The sequence below is a fragment of the Hemicordylus capensis genome, chromosome 1, assembly GCF_027244095.1.
Source record: "Hemicordylus capensis ecotype Gifberg chromosome 1, rHemCap1.1.pri, whole genome shotgun sequence".
NCBI classification, from domain to species: Eukaryota; Metazoa; Chordata; class Lepidosauria; order Squamata; family Cordylidae; genus Hemicordylus; species Hemicordylus capensis.
The window spans coordinates 216,383,651-216,404,231 of record NC_069657.1 but is presented as its reverse complement, the minus strand read 5'-3'; the positions used below and the strand labels follow the sequence as shown (position 1 = coordinate 216,404,231).

Below are 20,581 nucleotides of genomic sequence, written 5' to 3'. Positions count from 1 at the left end.
TGCTTTGCTGGAAGAAAAAGATCCCTGACTTTTAAAATAAAAATAACGTGGGGGGCAATTACATCATCGCACATGGCGGACGCCTTAGCTTGTTGCTCTGTTACTCACACAGCAAATACTCTGAAAATAAAGCACCTTCTTACCTGTTTCCTCTCCAAGATGGGCAAATCTCAAGCAGCTGGAACAGTGATTCCTCTTATAAAAGGAAACATCTTAAATAATTACTGGCTTCATCATGCCCGGAGGCTTCCCCACTGTTACCACAATGTGCCCACATGGCCAAAATGGCATCATGAGAAATAGAAACCGATCCTCTCACTGATAAGGCAGCAACAGAAGACATTAGGTTAGTGCTCAGTGAAATTAAACTTCAAGCAAGAGTAATGCTCCTGCCCAGGACATTCTAGTACAACCTCTTGGCTCCAGAACAAAAAACAAGATTCTTCAGGAAGCACATGCAAAGGGCTCATTTAACTACAAAAACAAACCCATTAAGGTCTACCCAGACATTTCACCAGATATGCTCAAAAGACAGAGAAATATGAAACCAATATCTGAGGGTTTGTCTTCAGCACATATCAATTACTGCTAGGGCTTTGCTTTTTGCTTACACATTCGCTCCAAGAAATACACTCTCACAAAGATGTTACCAAAATCGTAAACAGTTTCTTCTTTCTCGACCAATACATTGCTTCAGGCACCTCTAAGGCATGAGGTGTTGCTGTTCTACTTTCTGGGAACTCCAGTGTATAACCCACTAAAACTTTATGTGATTCCAAGTGTCGATATATTTTTTTCTAGAAGCTTTTATGGGCAACATTCCACTGTTAATTGGTTCTATCCATGCACCTAATACTCAACAGTAGGGTGTGCAAAAAATTTCAGGCACAGACCGATCTGTGCCCCAAACGAGCAATTTCGGGTGATTCGGGTCCGAACCGAATCACCCCCGATGTCCCCCGATATTTTTCGGGGCCGAGTCAAATCACCCCTGATTCGTGCCCAAAAAATTCGGGTGATTCGGGGTGACGTCTCTTTGAATTTCCCGCCTTTTGTCTCCATTGATTTGAATGCAAAAAGGTCTGATGTGACATCAGCTTGAATTTCAGGTCCCAGGGGCAAAATAGTGGGGTGGGGTGGTAGTGCCTAATGGATGGAGGCTACCACCCAAATTTCAGGGGAATTGGGCAAAGGGCTGATTTTTGGGGAATTTTTGAAGTTTTAGTGTCTTTGGGGCAGATCGGGGGCATAGCGTGGGATCTGGGCAAAAAGAGTGGGGTGGGGTGGTAGTGCCTAATGGGTGGAGGCTACCACCCCAATTTCAGAGTGATTGGGCAGAGGGCTGATTTTTGGGGAATTGTTGAAGTTTACACGTCTTTAAAGTTTTTCCCCATAGAGAAGCATTGAGGTGTCAGCAAATGTATAGCTTCACGCGGGGGGCAAAGGGGTGGCCTAGAGCAGTGTGGGGTTGGTGGTAGTGCCAGGTAGGGTCAAGGAAGCTGCTTTCAGCAGCCCCATAACTGCACTTGGGGGGGTTCTGGGGTGGCCCAGAGCGAGTGGTAGTGTAGTGCACATAGGGTGCCAACCACCCCCATGGGTTTCTAACCCATGGGGTACAGGGTTCTGTTGTTTCAGAGGTATTCTGAGTGTGGATTCTATGATAGTTAATGAGATTTTCAATGAAACACCATGAATCCACTCTAATGTGCTATCATAGAATCCACACTCAGAATACCTCTGAAACAACAGAACTCTGTACCCCATGGGTTAGAAACCCATGGGGGTGGTTGGCACCCTATGTGCACTACACTACCACTCGCTCTGGGCCACCCCAGAACCCCCCCCAAGTGCAGTTATGGGGCTGCTGAAAGCTCCATGTATACCCTATGAGGAAAAACCTTAAAGACGCGTAAACTTTAACAATTCCCCAAAAATCAGTCCTCTGCCCAAATCCTTTGAAAAAATTCAGGTAGCTTCCTTGACCCTACCTGGCACTACCACCAACCCCACACTGCTCTAGGCCACCCCTTTGCCCCCCGCGTGAAGCTATACATTTGCTGACACCTCAATGCTTCTCTATGGGGAAAAACTTTAAAGATGTGTAAACTTCAACAATTCCCCAAAAATCAGCCCTCTGCCCAATCACTCTGAAATTGGGGTGGTAGCCTCCACCCATTAGGCACTACCACCCCACCCCACTCTTTTTGCCCAGATCCCACGCTATGCCCCCGATCTGCACCAAAGACACTAAAACTTCAAAAATTCCCCAAAAATCAGCCCTTTGCCCAATTCCCCTGAAATTTGGGTGGTAGCCTCCATCCATTAGGCACTACCACCCCACTTTTTTGCCCCTGGGACCCGTTTTTCCTACCCGAATCGATTTGGATTTAATCCGAATCAGGGGTGATTCGGGTAGCCCAGATTCGGGCATAGAACAGAACGGGGTGATTCGGTTCGGGTCCCGAACCGAATCACCGAAAACCCGAATTGCACACCCCTACTCAACAGCTCACATTTGTTTTTCAGATACTTAAAGTGGCTAGATGATGTAAATCTAGAAACTGAATTCTTGGAGGAGACTTTAATCTAGCACCAGATTCAACCATGGACAGGTCTTCAAGCGCCAAGAAAAGACAGCTCTCAGATCAATTACCTCCTATGTCGAGGTTAATCTATAAATGTAACTTGGTGGACTCCTGGCAACACATCCTTCTGAACATGATTTTACCCATTTCTCATTCAAGACACCAATCTTACTCAAGAATCAATTTGATTCTCATCTCTCTTTCGCTGTTTATACTCTACTTCCATAGGAGAGCACCTTTGGTCTGATCACAGTTGGGTCCAAAGCACTTGCAACACAGGCAGCTCCATTAAGCCTCTGCCTTCCTCGAAGTTTAATTAATACCTTTTTAATGACACCTGTTTTAGTCTATTACTTGAAAAAACTATTACTATTAAGTGAGACTGTTTCTTCTCACTTAACTAAAACTGTGGTGTGTGTCCAAAGGCATTAAAAGCAATAATTCATGGGATTTGTATCGGCCTTCCTTCAAACCTCAAGAAAATTAGAAATATGGATATAGAGGAAGCCACTCTCCTACAAGAAATTCACACCTTGCCTGGTGGGGGGATATAGATATATATAATGCTTCCTTGATTTTCCTTCTTTGTAGGTTCCTTTCAATCCCTAAAATAGATATTTTAGTGGTTTAGCAATATTTAAGTATTATTATTATTATTACATTTATATCCCGCTCTTCCTCCAAGGAGCCCAGAGCGGTGTACTACATGAGTTTCTCTTTCACAACAACCATGTGAAATAGGTTAGGCTGAGAGAGAAGTGACTGGCCCAGAGTCACCCAGCTAGTTTCATGGCTGAATGGGGATTTGAACTCGGGTCTCCCCAGTCCTAGTCCAGCACTCTAACCACCACACCACGCTGGCTTTCACAGCACCAATGACATTTAAACAATTGTTAGTTGACACTAGATTGTATGATGGGAGATGTGATGTACAAGATTGTAAAATTTGTGAACAACAGGAAGGAAACTGTGGAAAGAAAGGTACAGTATATGAGATGCAATGCTTAGGTTGCACTTCATTCTATACTGGGGAATCCAGCAGGTCATTGAAAGATAGATATAAAGAACATCTAGCTGATATGAGGCATTGTGCAAAGAGAACAAAACTCTGGTCATTGCATATGAGCATTAAGCATGAAGGCCAAATGGTGCCCACTAAAATATCTATTTTAGGGATTGAAAGGAACCTACAAAGAAGGAAAATCAAGGAAGCATTGTTTATAGAGAATCTGAGACCTGACATTAATGCTCGGGAGGCACTGGCTGATGCTATGAAGTTTATTCTCTGAGAAGAATCAAGTGTTTTCCCCATCTTCCCCCGTCGCTCATTATCTCTCTGCCAGTCAGGGAACTGTGTGTTTTCACATCTAAGGAATTAAACAGCTGGGGAACTGAGGTTTTCATCTGTGCTCAGTTGTTTTCCTTAAACTGAGGATAGTGTGTCACACCAAAACATCTTATGTTTTTATGTTTACCAACATTTAGTTGCTCTTTATGTGTGCAATAAAAAGGTCTCTTCATTGAGGGTTTTGAGCTTTTTAACTTTATTTTACACAAAAGTGTAATACCCCCATCCTGGAAAGAAACCGCTATCATTGTTATCCTGAAACCTAATAAAGACTCTACGAACCCCAGCTCATACCATCCTATTTCACAGCTCTTTAGATTAAATAAATAGATTAAATAAATTTATTGACCAGTATGTTATTGTTATTGACCAGTATGTTCATATCAACCAATCTGGTTTCATCACCATGCCAGACTAACTAATGCATCCTTATAATTCTTTCATCAGATGTGGGGAAAGTCTTTGATCGCCTCAAACCTACATATTTATGCCAGCTCCTCAGAAAAATGAATGTCAGTCCTAAATTCCTCTTGGCTATCAAAGCATTCACATCAAAATAAATGGTCTAACATATCCTCTAATCAGAATCCAAACAGGTACCAGATAGGGATGTTCTCTTTCACTGCTTTTGTTTTCCCTGTCAATCAAACCTTTGGCGCAAGCAATTCAAAACTCTCCTATAATTCAGGGCTATCCTACTGATAACCACAGAACACAAAATTATTCTTTTTGCTAATGGCATAACCCTATATTAATCAAACCCAATATCTGCACTACCTGAATTGAATTCATTCCGTATAAACTTTGAACAAGCCTCAGGTTTTAAAATTAACCCTACTAAATCAGGCATTATAACATACAATACTTCAGAAGAGATCAAAATTCACCTGTGATCTCTTACTACCTTCGGTCGGGCTCTCAAAAAATGGAAAACATTGGGCATTGTGATTTCTATTGATGATACTCCAATCTTAGATATAAATTAAGCAGCTCTATTAGATTATCTAAGATGGAAAATACTGAATTTGTCATGGCTTCAAAAACTGATGCTTATAAAAATGAATTAAGTGCTGTCAAAATTATCTTCCTGTTTCAAGTTATCCCGTGTCATATTCCGATCTCTCTGCTAAAGATCTGGCAATCAAATATTGATTATTTTTAGTGGAGCAACAAGAAGCCCAGTATACAAAGCCATATTGCACCAATCTATTGAAAGAGGACAACTGTGGCCTCCAGACATTGCACTATATTATGAAGTTGCTCAGCTGAGACATGTTACCAGCTTATTACATGACTCAGACCCTCAATGTTCATTAAATTGAGAAATAAAGACCTGTCTCTTTTACACTGTTGAAAAAACACTCTGGCAACCCTCACGGGATACTCTCTTCATTCATTCCAAGGACCTTCTTTCAGTTCCTGGTCTCAGAGAGGTCCATAGTACAAGGGCCCGTGAAAGAGTTTTCTCTATTGCTGCCCCTTCACTTTGGAATTCTCCCCCCCCCCTTGATTCAGTCTGCCTCCTCCCTTTCAGCCTTTAAAACCTTATTGAAGACATTTGAAAGGATCCTCTTGATCTATGACATGTTTGCAGTGAAAGAATCAGGTTCGGGAAATATAGAGAACAGCACAAATAATTAAATTGAAGACTTCTATCATAACTTTAAAAATAATAATTTAAAAACCCTAATGAACATGAATTTGTATCTCTAGAGCTCTGTTTCTCTTATGTGATCAATGTGCATTAATTGTTCCATCTGAAGACAATTTATGTCATTTCCACATGATCACTTTCCCCAGTTGGTTTGTTCTGCTATTGAAACAGTGCTGGAAATGTGCAGAGTTTGTAAAGATGATTTTATATTACTTTTTTGTTTCAGAAAATTGGTTATTACAAATCATATTTAAAGGGGAAATGGGGAAAAAAAGCTCTCCCTTGATTCCTCCAACACGGACAACTATAGAGCTGTCTCCAACCTGCCTTTTTTGGGCAAGTTGATAGAGCATGTGGTGGTGTCCCAGCTGCAGAGGGTCTTGGATGATACGGATTATCTGGACCCTTTTCAGTCTGGCTTCTGCCCCGGATATGGGACTGAAACTGCCTTGATCACTCTAGTGGATGATCTACGCCGGGAACTAGACAGGGGGAGTGTGTCCCTGTCTGTTCTGCTGGACTTCTTGGCGGCGTTCGATACCATCAACCATGGTATCCTTCTGTACTTCCTCTCGAGTATGAGAATCAGAGTATGGTGTTGGATTGGCTCCGGTCTTTTCTTGGGGGGGAGGGTCCAGAAGGTGGTGCTGGGGGACTACTGCTCGGCCCCGTGGCCATTGGCCTGTGGGGTCCCGCAGGGTTTGGTTTTGTCCTCCATGCTGTTTAACATCTACATGAAATCTCTGGGAGAGGTTATCCAGGGATTTGGACTGAGCTGTCAGCAATATGCAGATGACACTCAGCTCTACCTCTCCTTGTCACCTGATCCTAGGGAGGCAGTGGATGTCCTGAATTGAGGGCTGGAGGCCGTGATGGGTTGGATGTGGACTAATAAACTGAGATTGAATCCGGACAAGACGAAGATAATGTTGGTCAGTAGGACAGCCATTTGGGTTGAGGAGATTTTACAAGTTCTGGATGGGGTTGCACTCTCCCTGAAGGAGCAAGTACGCAGCTTGGGGGTATTACTGGACCCAGCTCTGCTTTTGGAAGCTCAGGTGGAGGTGGTGGCCAGGGGTGCCTTTGCACGGCTTCGGCTAGTACGTCAGCTGCGCCCCTTTCTCGAGAAGGCAGATCTGGCCACAGTTACCCATGCCTTAGTCATGTCATGGCTGGATTACTGTAATGTGCTCTACGTGGGGCTGCCCTTGAAGAATATCAGGAAACTGCAGCTAGTGCAAAATGCGGCAGCCAGGGTTTTGTCTGGAGTTGCCCGATGGGAGCATATCAATCCCCCTTTGAAAGAGCTGCACTAGCTACCAGTTTGTTTCCTGGTCCAATTCAAAGTGCTGTTTTTGACCTTTAAAGCCCTTAACGGTTTGAGCCCAGGATACCTGAGGGACCGCCTGCTCCCAACGGTTGCTGCCTGCTTGACAAGGTCATCTGAGAGGGCTCTGTTCCAGGTGCCGACATCGGAGGAAGCTTGGTTGTTGTGCACGTGGGACAGGGCCTTCTCTGTTGCTGCCCCCACACTCTGGAATGCTCTTCCGGGGGTGCCTCGCTCCTCCGTCTCCATCACAGCTTTTAGAAAGCATGTTAAATCTTGGCTTTTTACTCAAGCTATTATGTGATTGTCTCAATTGCTGCTTCTTTGTATATTGTATGGTTATTTTTATGTATTTTTAAAAAATTTAAATTAGATTTGTTTTTATATTTTATTTTAGCATAGTATTTTAATTGTGTAATTTTTATAATCCTGTTTTAATTTTTTCTATGTGAATTGCCTTGTGATTTTTTTTAAATGAAAGGCAGAATTACATTTAACAATAAATTAACAATAAAGAGGGACTGCAGTTGTGTCTTTGAGAATAACATTTATACGTACCTATAGTGGATAATAGATATTTATTTATATATAATGCATTTATTTATTTATTTATTATGGTTTATATACCGCCTGATATGTATATCTCTAGACGGTGTACAAAATTTAAAATATTTAAAAGTCACAAATTAAAATACATGGCAATAAAAACAATAGAATAAAATTAACACAAGTTTTTTAAAATTATTAAAATTTATTACATTTTATGCAATAAATTATTAAAATTATTGCATTTTTATCCCACCCTTTTCCAAGGTACTTTTGACAGTGTATACAGTCCTCCCCTCCCATCATTTTATCTTCACAACAATTCTCTAAAGTGGGTTAGGTGGAGAATGTCACTCAGCAAGTTTCATAGCTAGGTGGGGATTTGACCCTAGGTCTCCCAAGTCTTGGTCTGACATTCTGACCACTACATACACTGGCACGTTTAGTGACTTGCCTTCTATTTATCTTTGGCTTCTGTAAATAATGAATAAAAATATATTTATAAACTTGTGTAAATTGCTATGAAATCTACTATTCAGAGATGTTTACTAAGTTTTCACTTAGGACTGGCAAAGCTTTGACACCCCAATTTAGTGCATAGGTGGAATTCCTGTTTTACTTGACCTTGAGTTAGGGATGCAACTGTAGTTGGGCAACATGTAGGCATAATGACATCACAGCCCAGTGACAGGTGCCGGTTCATAACATTATTTTGCCATGTTGCTGCTGGAGCTCAGCAAGCTGCTGCACAGGGGGATTGTAGTGGGTTAGTCATAGAAGTGGCAGGTAATCCCAGGGGAAGCAGGCAGGTAGGTGTGTGTGTGGGGGGTGGCGGTAGGGGTAAGTGAGCAGCAAGGTGAGGTAGCTAACTACTATAGTCAAGTACATCTAAACAAATTTGCAGCAAAAAAATGTGTTGTGTTGTAAACTGCCCAGAGACGTAATTTGGGGTGGTGTAGCAATATAATAGAAAGAAAGGGGGGTTATGTTAAATTATTTAACACAGGTCCCTTCAGACCTTGTTATACCACTGCATTGACTCCAGTATTGGGGGCAGTTTGGTGAGAGCATATCTAATGGGGTATGCATAGAGCTGCACCTTAGCAAAGGAGGAAGCCCATCTATGTATTCTCCATATCAAATGGAGCATGCATAGAACATAGGAGCAAAACCCACATTTATAACTAATTCGATCAGGTGACTATGTGCATGTGTGTATGTTTGTAGAGGACCTTTATTTATTTATTTATTTATTTATTTATTTATTTATTTACATTTGTACACCGCCCCAAACATTTGTCTCTGGGCGGTTAACAATAGTATAAAACAAGTTAAAATATATACAAAAACTTAAAACAATTTAACAATTTAAAAATCAACCGTGAATTAAAACCTTAAAATTTAAAGCACAGAAAAAGCTTTGGTGAAGAGATGGGTTTTCAAATGCTTTCTAAAAATTGTCAGAGATGGGGAGGATCGTATCTCAGCAGGGAGCGCATTCCATAGTCTTGGGGCAGCAACTGAGAAAGCCCGTCCCCGTGTGGACACCAGCCGAGCTGGCGGCAACTGGAGACGGACCTCTCTGGATGACCTCAGTGGGCGGTGGGGATCATAATGAAGAAGACGCTCTCTTAGATACCCAGGGCCTAAGCCATTTAGGGCTTTATAAGTTATGACAAGCACTTTGTATTTTGCCCGGAAACCTATTGACATCCAATGCAACTCTATCAACAAAGGAGTGATGTGGTCTCTCCGAGATGACTCAGAGACCAACCTGGCCGCCGTGTTCTGTACCAACTGAAGCTTCCGGACTATGTACAAAGGCAGCCCCACATAGAGTGCATTGCAGAAGTCCAGTCTGGAGGTTACCAACATATGTACCACTGTTTTGAGGTCATTCATCTCAAGAAACGGACGCAGCTGGCGTATCAGCTGAAGCTGATAGAAAGCACCCCTGGCCACCGCCTCAACCTGAGAAACCAGGGAGAGGTGTGGATCCAGAAGTACTCCCAGACTGCGAACCTGTTCCTTTTGGGGAAGTGTGACCCCATCCAGAACAGGGAGATCAAAATCGTCTCTAGAGTTCTGACCTCGCACAATAAGTACCTCCGTCTTATCTGGATTCAGTTTATTCTCCCTCGTCCAGCCCTTTACTGCTTCCAGGCAAGCATTTAGGGAAGTTATGCCATCTCCTGAAGAAGTTGACATGGAGAAGTAGATCTGGGTGTCATCAGCATACTGATAACACCCCACTCCAAATCCCCTGATGATCTCTCCCAGTGGTTTCATGTAGATGTTAAAGAGCATTGGAGAAAGTACGGAGTCTTGAGCAACACCATACTTAAGCTCAGATTTTGAAGAGCAACAGTCTCCAATTGACACTATCTGGAATCTGTCTGAGACGTAGAAGCGGAACCACTATAAAACAGTGCCTCCCACCCCCAGCACCCTCAGACGTTCCAGAAGGATACTATGGTCTATAGTATCGAAAGCTGCCAAGAGATCCAAAAGGACCAACAGAGTCACACCTCCTCTGTCAATTGCCAATTGGAGATCATCCATCAGGCCGACCACGGCAATCTCCACTCCATAGCCCGCCCGAAAACTAGTTTGAAATGGCTTTCCAGATTTTTTTAAAAAAACTATTCAGGTCGTTTAGGTAGGCCTGAATGGTTTTTCAGTCATTTTTAAATCTTTGTACAATAGCTGTTGGTGTGATTCAAAGTGTCCTTAAAACACACACACATCGGTAGTGTATTCATATGAGTGCATAATAAAGCAAATGTATTTATATACATATATTAATTTGGTTAAAATTTTCCACTTTAGAAGCCAAATGATTCATTGTTGCTGTAGGCTAAAGTTTTTCAACTACAAAGCATACTGTAATCATTTTCAACTGAACTGGTGTGAAAGGTAACTGCTGTTGTGTCCTTTCTGAATGTTCATATTCCTCTGACCAAATTCTTAGTACAGTAACTGACATATAACAAAATCTTGTCTCTTGAAAATGAAATAAATCTGTTGCCTATATTGGGCTGAGATTTTGAATTAGCTTTTTACTTTGGTTTCCTCAGATTAATACACCTATAAATATCGAAGTACACTTTTCAGTATTTGTATCTCACTATTTTTAATGCATTTGTGAGCCAATAAACCCTGCAATGGCTATTAGATTCATCTGCGAAAAATTACTAGAATTGATAACCTTTTAATTTTTTTTTAATCAAATGGTTTTTATGGTAGAAATTATATAGGTAAAGTTTTGCAGGAGTGACTAGGGCAATCAGTCTTTTCGTGGCATTGTGTTTTGGCTCTAAGCCAAGGGTGGACAAGGGTGAATATTACTGGCAATGTGATGCCACCTGTGCTCTGCTGCCTTGGCATCTTTGATTGTTGAGGTGGATGTTTACAGCCCAGAATGTCCTTTTGGAGTCTCTCATGTCATGTTCACGTAGCTACCTTTGTTTGCTGTAAGAGTGTCTTTTCCTTTTGGGGGTATTTTCAGTATTGAGATGTAATTGCTGCACTCAAACTAAATATAGCTTGGAGCTGGAATTGATAGGAGCCTTGCACAGACTTCAGTTCATTTACTATTTAATGGAGTAGGCGTGGAAGTAAGGTAAAGTGGCCCAGGCTGCTACACATGTTTTTCAGTCATGATCTAGATTTTATAATTCCACTTTGGGACACTATCAGCTACAGAAATTCAATGGAGGGGGGAAAGATGCTGCCGAATTAGTCTCCTGAAGAAATCCCTTGCTTTGCATAGGACACACACTCTTCTGGATATTCAAATATAACTTCCAAATCTGCACTCCATTCTGATTGGGGTATTTTCTTTCCTCAGTATGGGTGGATCTAAGAATTTAGCAGAACAGTAAGTTCCTACTGTGAGTCACATTTGTATGCCATGGGAAGCAAATTAAAAAACTGAAATCTCATGTGAGCCCAATTTCCAGCCATAGACAGAGTCCTTGTGATATTTGCTCTTTTTGCTCATGTTATTTTAAAAAAACAAAACACCAATTGTATACAGCATCACTTTACAGAGTTCCTGAAACAACAAAATAGATATCTTTGTACATTGCTTTAAGGAGCTTGCCATCCAAAAGAGACAATTTTGCAGATTATAGATGATGGGACAGATGAATGTGAACAAATATGACTGTGCATCAGACACTGTGATAGGCAGGCAATAAAAGGTCTCTGGATTGGATTGACTAGGTTAGATAGAAATTCTAAGAGCCTGACTTTTTGATCTTGCCTGATCAACAGCAGAACCTCCTTACTGGACCACTCAAGACTGCACCTCTAGAGACTGACAGCAGCAAACTTGGGCTGGATGTTGCTCACTCTAGTGCTTTTTCTGCATACCACCCATTGTCCTAGTCTGGTCTTGCTCTGGCACTGTTTCCCACCATTATAACCTTCATAGCCAGAGCCCTGCTATTCTCTCTTTCTAAGTAGCCTATGCCGGTAGTGGGCCATTCTGCCACATCCAGTGTGATTGAATCATTCAGTCACTTCTGATTCAGAGAGAAAGCTATCATGATTATGATGATTATTGCCCTTAGATAATGTATATCCAACTGACACAGAAAGACAGAGGGTGGGCTCCTGTAATGGTCAATAGTTACATACAGTTTGTGGCATAAGAATGAAGTGTACCTCCCATTTTAATTCAGTTTAAAAAAAGTGTTCTTTGGCTATCAGAATTTTGGGATACTTTGTGCAGAGGGCTGAAATCAGGGTACAATAAATATGTGGAGGAGGAATCTGAATCACAGTGGCAGGTCCCTGCATGTTGACTGGCTCTTCTCCGCAGAGCCTCTGCACGTATAAGCTGCATTGTTGATAGTTACAACACAATCTGGCATTAGAGTATAGCACAATCTGGCATTAAAGCAGCATGTTCAAGAATAGGGATGCATTTATTAGTACTGATGGGGAGGGATATGATGGGAGGGAAATGACATGCAAGTGTTTGCAAGAAAAAATAAGGGAAGGAAAGACTCCAGGGCTGCAATCCTGCATACCGTTAGGCTGCTTAAATGCTATGGACTTCAGTGGGATTTCAGCAACTTAACTATGTGGCGACTGCTGCTGAAATCTTTAAGAGAATCTATATCAGACTTAATGGCTTTCATCTTTCCCAAATAGGACAGATTACAGTACCACACCTATAATTAACATAGTCTTAATGAACTGTGACTTTAGTTCTTACAAAAACAGCTATTGCATTGACTGCCTCCATTCAATATGTATCTTCCACGAGCTCTACATGCCTTTCTCCTCCTTTCTTCTTTCCAGCTGAAATAAAGATCTGTTTTAAATACTACCATGGTATAAGTGGAGCCTTGAGAGCAACGACTCCATGTATCACTGTGAAAAACCCTGCTGTGATAGTAAGTATATTTATTGGGCACATCCAGACTAGATAGTACTGAGTACTATCCACATTAACCGAGTAGACATCAAAAAACATGTGAGCATGCGCATGCGCATGCGTGCGCGCGCACACACACACACACACCTTAGAGGGAACAGTGTGGGTGACTGGGCTAAGTCTTGTAGCTTTTAAGAACAGGTTTCTGTCTCTGATTCCTTTCTCCAACTTAACACATCATCTCTACTACCCATTATGAATCTTCTGTTGGATCACTTCTATACTTCCTTCACCTGTAGGCAGAATTGTTTGGTGGCTGTTTTCCATCCAACAGAGCAGGCCACAGTAAAATGTGTGCGCACACATACTCTCCTCTTTCAAAATGTAGATAGAAATAAACAGCTTAAAATGCTCATATTAAGATGATACTAGGGTACTTTAACAATCATGAAATGTGCCTCCCTAGTCACCATCTGAAAATGTTCCTGAATCATTAACACTGGGGGCCGGGAATCATAGCAAGATCTGTAAGGTCTTTTTTGTTAATAAGTAGTGTGTATAACACTACTGATTGTTACAAGATGATTGTTACATAAGAAAAAAATGATTGGGGGGGTACACCAATACGTGATAAATCCTTCCTTCCTAATAGTATTTTCCCACCTCAACTGCTCATGCGGGATGTTTGTTGACCTAATTTTGCAGAATTATGGTGCACATCATGTGTTACCTATTCCCTATGGGGAAAATGCTTAAAGTGTTTAATACAGGCTCTGTTATCTTTTGGTGCCTTAAATATAAAATTTCTTTGTAATCAATTTGATTGAAAATGTATGCCACAGAATAAGTGCAGTTCCTTGAATTGCTTGATGCAGTGGGAGCCATGTGGTGAATTCTTAAAAATGGAAATGCCAGGGTTTAAGTCTGCCTGGAAACCATATTATGTGGCTTAGTTACATTTTGCACATAAACAGAGGTGCCAGTGTCTTCATTTTAATTCTTTCCTTATCTTCTTTTTCCCATGTAAAGGTTTAATGTTTTATAAGATCAAAAGAAGAAAATATTTTAGTTGGTTACAGAATCAAATGTGAATTGTGGCCACTGGCTCCAATTAAATTCTAAACAGGAGATAGAAAAAATCCTATTAGCAAAGAAATGGTTCGATTCGCGCATACCAGCAGTGATGCACTTGTTGCTGAAAAACAATTCAGCATAGCAGGAGTTTCATATCATTACTCAAAAGGTATTTATTTGACATGTAGCCCTGCCCTAGAATGTGAAACATTTACAGCCAATTTTAGTGGTGCTTCTAAAGGAGCAGCATGGGCAGCTTCATACTATGTACACTAAGGTAAGTTGGACTCTCCACAACATGCATGGTTTTAGTTCAACCTCTCACTTGAATTATCAGGCACCATAGATCTCTAGAGGGGAGACAGGAATGTCCTGCCCAGCCACGTCACTAGCACTAATATTCTTTGTGACCACACTCCTGGGTGCCCCTGCATTCAATGTCAGTGCTTACCTACAGAGACAAGGAGTGAATGCAGGGACATAGGAAGCTGCCATATATTGAGTCAGCCCATTGGTCCATCTAACTCAGTACTGTCTATACCAGGCCTGCTCAACTTAGGCCCCCCAGCTGTTTTGGGACTACAACTCCCATAATCCTCAGCCACAGTGGCCAACAGCCAGGGATTATGGGAGCTGTAGGCCAACATCTGCAGGAGGACCGAAGTTGAGCAGCCCTGGTCTATACTGACTGGTAGTGGCTCTCCAAGCTTTCAGATAGATGTCCTTCCCAGTCCTGGCACTTCTGGATTGAACCTGGGACCTTCTGTGTGCAAAGCAGTGGGCTATGGCCCTTCGGGCATTGCCATGAAGCACAGTGGTGCCAGGGAGCGTGACTGCATTCCTGTCGTCCTCCATGAGTATATTTGAGCACCTGAAGAGGACTCATGTGGTGAGATGATAGGCTACCACTGCCTGGAATATGTTTGAAATGCAAAGTGAGTCAGAAGGCAGGGAGTTGGAATCCTGCCATTGGTTTTTAGTTGTCTTAGAACAATCAACCATGCTCCTGGCATTGCATCAAAACGACATTGTGTCAACACAAGCTTCCTTTAGCTATTTTTCTGAAGGTAGTTTTGCATCATACATCTTAGTCTCTCACTGATCTCACTGCCAGTAGTCACTGACACACTGAAAATAAGCAGTCCTTTATTTTCTAGAAATACAAGTGACTGAAGTGGGGTAACTTATTGAGGTCATTCACACAAGCGAAAACTGTGTTCTATCCAGGTTTGGGAGCTGTGTGTTCTCCCAATTTTTGATTGTGTGGGTGCAAACAACTAGGTAAGAGGAGCTAGGTGGGCGTAAACAACTAGGTAGCTTTTCCTCCTACCTTGCTTTCAAACAATCACTTCTCCCTTCTCCTACCTAGTTGTTTTACACCCACATTCTACTTGTGCAAATGACCTCATTATGGTTTAAAGCAAAATGGAGCTGTGTATGTTTGTCCTGATTACTTTCATTTGCTATAAATTCTTTTTCAGATTTTCATACTATTCTCACATACAAAATTTCCACAAAATATTCTCTCTCTTGTCAGATGGGGGCAGAAGGCACTGAAGGTGCTTCAGCAAGCCAACACTGTCGGAAATTGGTTAGCTTTACACTGTCAGGTAAAAAGCTTCTTCTTATTTCTTATTTCGCTTCCCTTAGTTTACTTGGAGACAAGGTAACATAAGCTCAGCTTAGAGAATTTTGCATAAAGAACACTAGCAAGAGCAAATTTGAATGCATTTTATTATTAGCATTTTCAATATTACTTGTATGCTACTTTTCAACAGATGAAAATATGTTCACCAATCAATTTACATAGCAAAAAGAACAAAAGATGGTTCCGTGTCCCAAAGGAATTAGCAAGAGAAATACCAGCAACAGACACTGGAAGAGACACTATTCCAGGCCCAATAGGGACAGTTGCTCTCCCTCTTCAAATATAGAGAGCCACCATTTTAAAAGGTGCCTGTTTTACCCACTTAGCATGGGCATTTTCACACAGCGGGCTTTACCGTGAGTTTGAAGTTGCCTCCAAAAACCGATGCAAAAAGTGGATTATTTTACTCTGGATATAAATCGGGCTGCACTCTAACACACAATGGAAAATCATAATCGTGTGTGAAGTACTCCCCGATAGCTCTCTGGGACTTGAGAGTAAATCTGGCCTATATGTGAACACACACACTCCATTCCGGACGAGATGCAAGCTAAAATGTAAAGAACACCAGGGATTTTAGCATATATTTCAATTAAATTTCTTTGGATACATTGTTTGCACTCTTGTGATCAAAAGACCATGCAGATTTATTTCTCTTTCTTTTGTTCTGGTCTTGATAGCCAAGCCAAAAATAGTGATGGTCCCTTTCCCCCGTCCTTGACCTCTTTAGAGTTGGAGAGAGTGATGGGGGATATACTGACTTGACCCTGTGCCACTGAGATATATATTCCAGTCATCTTGGCAGTGCAGCAACCAAAGTCCCCACCACCATTTCCAGAATGGAAAAGATGACTGAAGCATGACAACATGGCTTTGCATGCTGAGTGCCTCCTGTCCAGCTCCAGAGCTAAAGGGGTGGTAGGATTTTGATGGCTAAGCCAGGTGTCACCTAGGTGGTCTAGGTCCTCAGCTGTGCAGTGGCCAAACAACCTCCATTCTTCCTTCCAACCATTAAACTGGGGAGGGTGCAGGGATTGTCTCTCAACTACCTGGATGATCCCCCACACTTCTGCCGTAACAACACTGGGGGAAGGCTGGAGCTTGCTCGCCAATGGGGGAGCAGCCCATTGACTATGGTGAGGTGGTGAACAAAAATACAGAATCATAGTTGTGTAAAAATGCCCAACTAGGCATGAAGGCTGCATGACCCAATGTGGGTTGCATTGAACTAATTGTTGTAAACTATCCACATGGAGATTGATTGATTGAGTGCCGTCAAGTCGGTGTTGACTTTTAACGACCACATGGATAGATTCTCTCCAGGATGATTTGTCTTCAGCTTGGCCATTAAGGTCTCTCAGTGGTGCATTCATTGCTCTCATCGTTGAGTCCATCTGCTGCTGGTCGTCCTCTTCTTCTCTTTCCTTCAACTTTCCCCAGCATTATAGACTTCTCAAGGGAGCTGAGTCTTCACATAACATGCCTGAAGTATGATAGTTTGAGCCTAGTCCTTTGCACCTCGAGTGAAAATTCTGGATTGATTTGTTCTATGATCCATTTGTTTGTTTTCCTGGCTGTCCATGGTATCCTCAAAAGTCTTCTCCAACACCAAAGTTCAAAAGCATCAACACTTTTTCTGTCTTGCTTCTTCAAAGTCCAGCTTTTGCATCCATAGAGTGTCACGGGAAAAACCATTGTCTGAACGATTCTAATCTTTGTAGGTGTAGACATGTCACAGCATCTAAATATCCTTTTCAAGGCCTTCATTGCAACACTACCAAGTGCTAGTCTGTGCCGTATTTCTTGACTGCTGGATCCTTTACTGTTGATGGTCAATCCTAAAAGGCAGAAGCTATCCACCACTTCAGTGTCTTCATTGTCAATTCTGAGGCTGGTTGCTGCACCCATTGTCATTAGTTTAGTATTTTTTACATTTAATTGTAGTCCCATTTTTTTCACTGTGCTCCTTGACTTTCATTACTAGAGCTTGCAGATCATCTGCGTTCTCACCTATGAGAGTGGTGTCTTCAGTGTAGTGCATTGATATGTTTCTTCCTCCAGCTTTAAAACCATGCTCATCTTCTTTCAATCCAGCTTCTTTCAGTATATGTTCAGCATATAAATTGAATAAAGAAGGAGAAAGTAGACAGTCTTCTCTTACTCCTTTGCTGATCTGGAACCAGTCTGTTTCACCATGTTCTGTCTGGACTGTGGCTTCCTGTCCTGTGTATAGGTTTCTCATGAGAACAATGAGATGTTCCGGGGTGTTCATTTTCCTAAGGATATTTCACAACTTGATATGGTAGATGCAATTGAAGGCTTTTCTGTAATCAATAAAGCACATATTAACTTCTTTCTAGTATTCTTTGGCTTTCTCAGTTATCCAGTGTGCATCAGCAATGATGTCTCTTGTTCCTCGGCCTTTTCTGAAACTAGCTTGAACATCCAGCATTTCTCTTTCCATGTAGGGCTCTAATCTGCGTCGGATGATTCTGAGCATTATTTTGCTAGCATGTGAAATTTAGGATATTGTGCGATGGTTTATGCAATCTGTTAAGTCTCCTTTCTTTGGTATAGGTATATATACTGGCCTCTTCAAATCTGTTAGCCACTGTGTCGTTCTCCAAATTTGCTGGCGTATTTTGGTTAGAGCCTTGACTGATTCTTCTTCTGTTGTCTGCCATATTTCTGTAGCTATTCCATCAGTTCCTGTAGCCTTCCAACTTGGTAATGGTCGCATATGAATATGGTTGCATATGAATGGGAGACTTGATGTGTGAGCACTGTAAGATATTCCCCTCAGGGGATGAAGCTGCTCTGGGAAGAGCAGAAGGTCTCAAGTTCCCTCCCTGGCTTCTCCAAGATAGGGCTGAGAGAGATTCCTGCCTGCAACCTTGGAGAAGCCACTGCCAGTCTGTAAAGACAATACTGAGCTAGATAGACCAATGGTCTGACTCAGTATATGGCAGTTTCCTATGTTCCTATGTGCCTTCTCCCACACAGTATGAAATGATACCTTTGTTGTTGTCACTGAAGTTATTGTCCATCTCCAGCACCTTCCTATATGACTGCTGCCCAATATAGGTGCCTGCTTGCTTTAGCTGGCAGCTGGGATGACCTTCGTGCTTTGGGTGACCCTACTCGGAGTATACCTCCCAGCATACTTCACTCATCCCTCCCAGGAACAACCCCCCCCCCTGCCATGATGAGACAGCATAGCAGGACTTGGCGGGGGCACACTGAGAAGCAAGGTATACATTCTGTAAATAAATGAAGCAGGTGATGTGGGTGCATTGGGAGAGGGGGTACTGGCTCTTCCTCACTGCACTTCACCTACCGCTTGTCCTAGCCATTTTTCCTCTGGCAGGGGTTGCTTCTAAGAGCTACAGCAGGTGAAACTACTGGGGAAAATAGATTTCAGGGTGAAAAGCATGGGTGGGGGAAGTGTTCTGCACCTCTTCTTGTAGTCCCATAAAGTATCTCTTCTTGTACTCCCCGTTCTCACTTAATAGAGATTTGGCAACTACTCAGACTGGTCAAACTGGTCTGCTGCTGTTGCATCTAGCATAGCCCTATGTTAATGAAAATATATAAATATCTGTTTACATAAATATAAAAGTAGCATTATGGTGGACTGATGTGAGACATATTTATCTCAAGTTCTGAAACGTTTTTCCCAAGGAAAAGGATATAATTATGCCTTTGAGTTCAAAGGTAGAATGCAACTACAGCTTCAGATGTGTTCTTTTAGAAGCCCAGCCTAGAGAGATATGAAATATCAGTGTAAGCTTTTGAAAGCTGAAAGAAATGTGATGAATCTTAATCTGAAAGCTGTAGCAAAATTTCAAAATATACCAAGAATTAGTAAATAAAATCTTACTCAGAGGAGAAAAGCCTTATGGAAGGCAAATTTGAATCCAGTAAATTTGAGAGACGAACTGCAAATGATGAGTAATAACAGCTTGAAACTTGTTGTGGAACACAGCGGGGGCATCCTTCAAGTCATCTTTTAGATCATCCCAAACAGAGTAATGAAATTTGGCCATACAAGCCATGTAGTTGCCCCTGTTAACTGAGCAAAGATACACCATTTAAAGTGGTGATTCTCTTATATTTAGTAGGGGGAGAGCAATTGACCCTATCCAACCCCAGCACAGCATCCCTCCAGTGGATTTTGCTGGTATCTGTCTTATGTTTCTTTTTAGAATGTGAGCCCTTTGGGGACAGGGGACCATCTTATTTATGTATTATTTATTTTTCTATGTAAACCGCTTTGAGTGGTTGAAGAGCGGTATATATATCCATAGTAGTAGTAGTAGTAGTAGTAGTAGTAGTAGATGATGCTGGCCTAGACAGGCCTTTGGTCTAATCCAGTAGGGCTGTCATGTTGATTCACTGTCACCTCCTCTTCTTCATGGTGGGTAAGAAGAAGAGCTCCTGGCCAATAGGAAAACTGTTCTTGTAAGAGGACTGGGAACACACGTGGATTACCTAGCAGTTGCCCTATAGTTCTTTCTATCAAGCCTCAGAAGAGTAAGGAGAAATATAAGGGAAACAGTGACAACTTCCCGTGGTCTTCAATCCAAGCATAATTGAAGGCCTGTTACATGAGGCAGAACAGTGAGAGTCTCTCTAAATCCGATACACAGCCTGCTGTAATTGCACTTGAGTCTTGATTGATATCCGTTTACATATTCTACACCTTGTTTCCTCTCCTTTCAGCAAGGACTCTGTTCTGCAAGGTCAAGAGTTATGTACTGTGACTATTTGATAGTTTACATAAACCAACAGGTGAAGCAACTCTTTCTACGGAAGATAATTTAGTAGACTTATTAAGATGGTGGGACAGAGTGTTTGGCTGCATTGATCACACTTTCCCCAGCAGCCTGACAGCTGACAGATTTTCTTCTTGTTCCAGAAATTGATTCCCTGAAGTAAATGGTGGTTCAGTGTAAAGATGTCCGAACAGACAAAATACTGAATACAAATACGACAAATATTTATATACCA

At 41.8% G+C, this 20,581-nt stretch overlaps 1 protein-coding gene across 7 annotated transcripts in view; it reads left to right on the top strand.

The window, feature by feature from the left end:
• The window catches only part of HECW2 (HECT, C2 and WW domain containing E3 ubiquitin protein ligase 2), a 259,192-nt gene that overhangs the window by 124,235 nt on the left and 114,376 nt on the right, over nucleotides 1-20,581 (top strand). For 5 of the 7 annotated variants that reach the window (XM_053283121.1, XM_053283118.1, XM_053283119.1 and 2 more), the window contains 2 exons: nucleotides 12,774-12,868; nucleotides 15,461-15,533. The exons of 1 other annotated variant lie outside the window; for it this stretch is intronic. In XM_053283121.1, coding sequence (XP_053139096.1) covers nucleotides 12,774-12,868; nucleotides 15,461-15,533 — 168 coding nt within the window. The remainder of the gene's footprint in view (nucleotides 1-12,773; nucleotides 12,869-15,460; nucleotides 15,534-20,581) is intronic. One more of the 7 variants, XM_053283125.1, reaches the window with a different exon arrangement.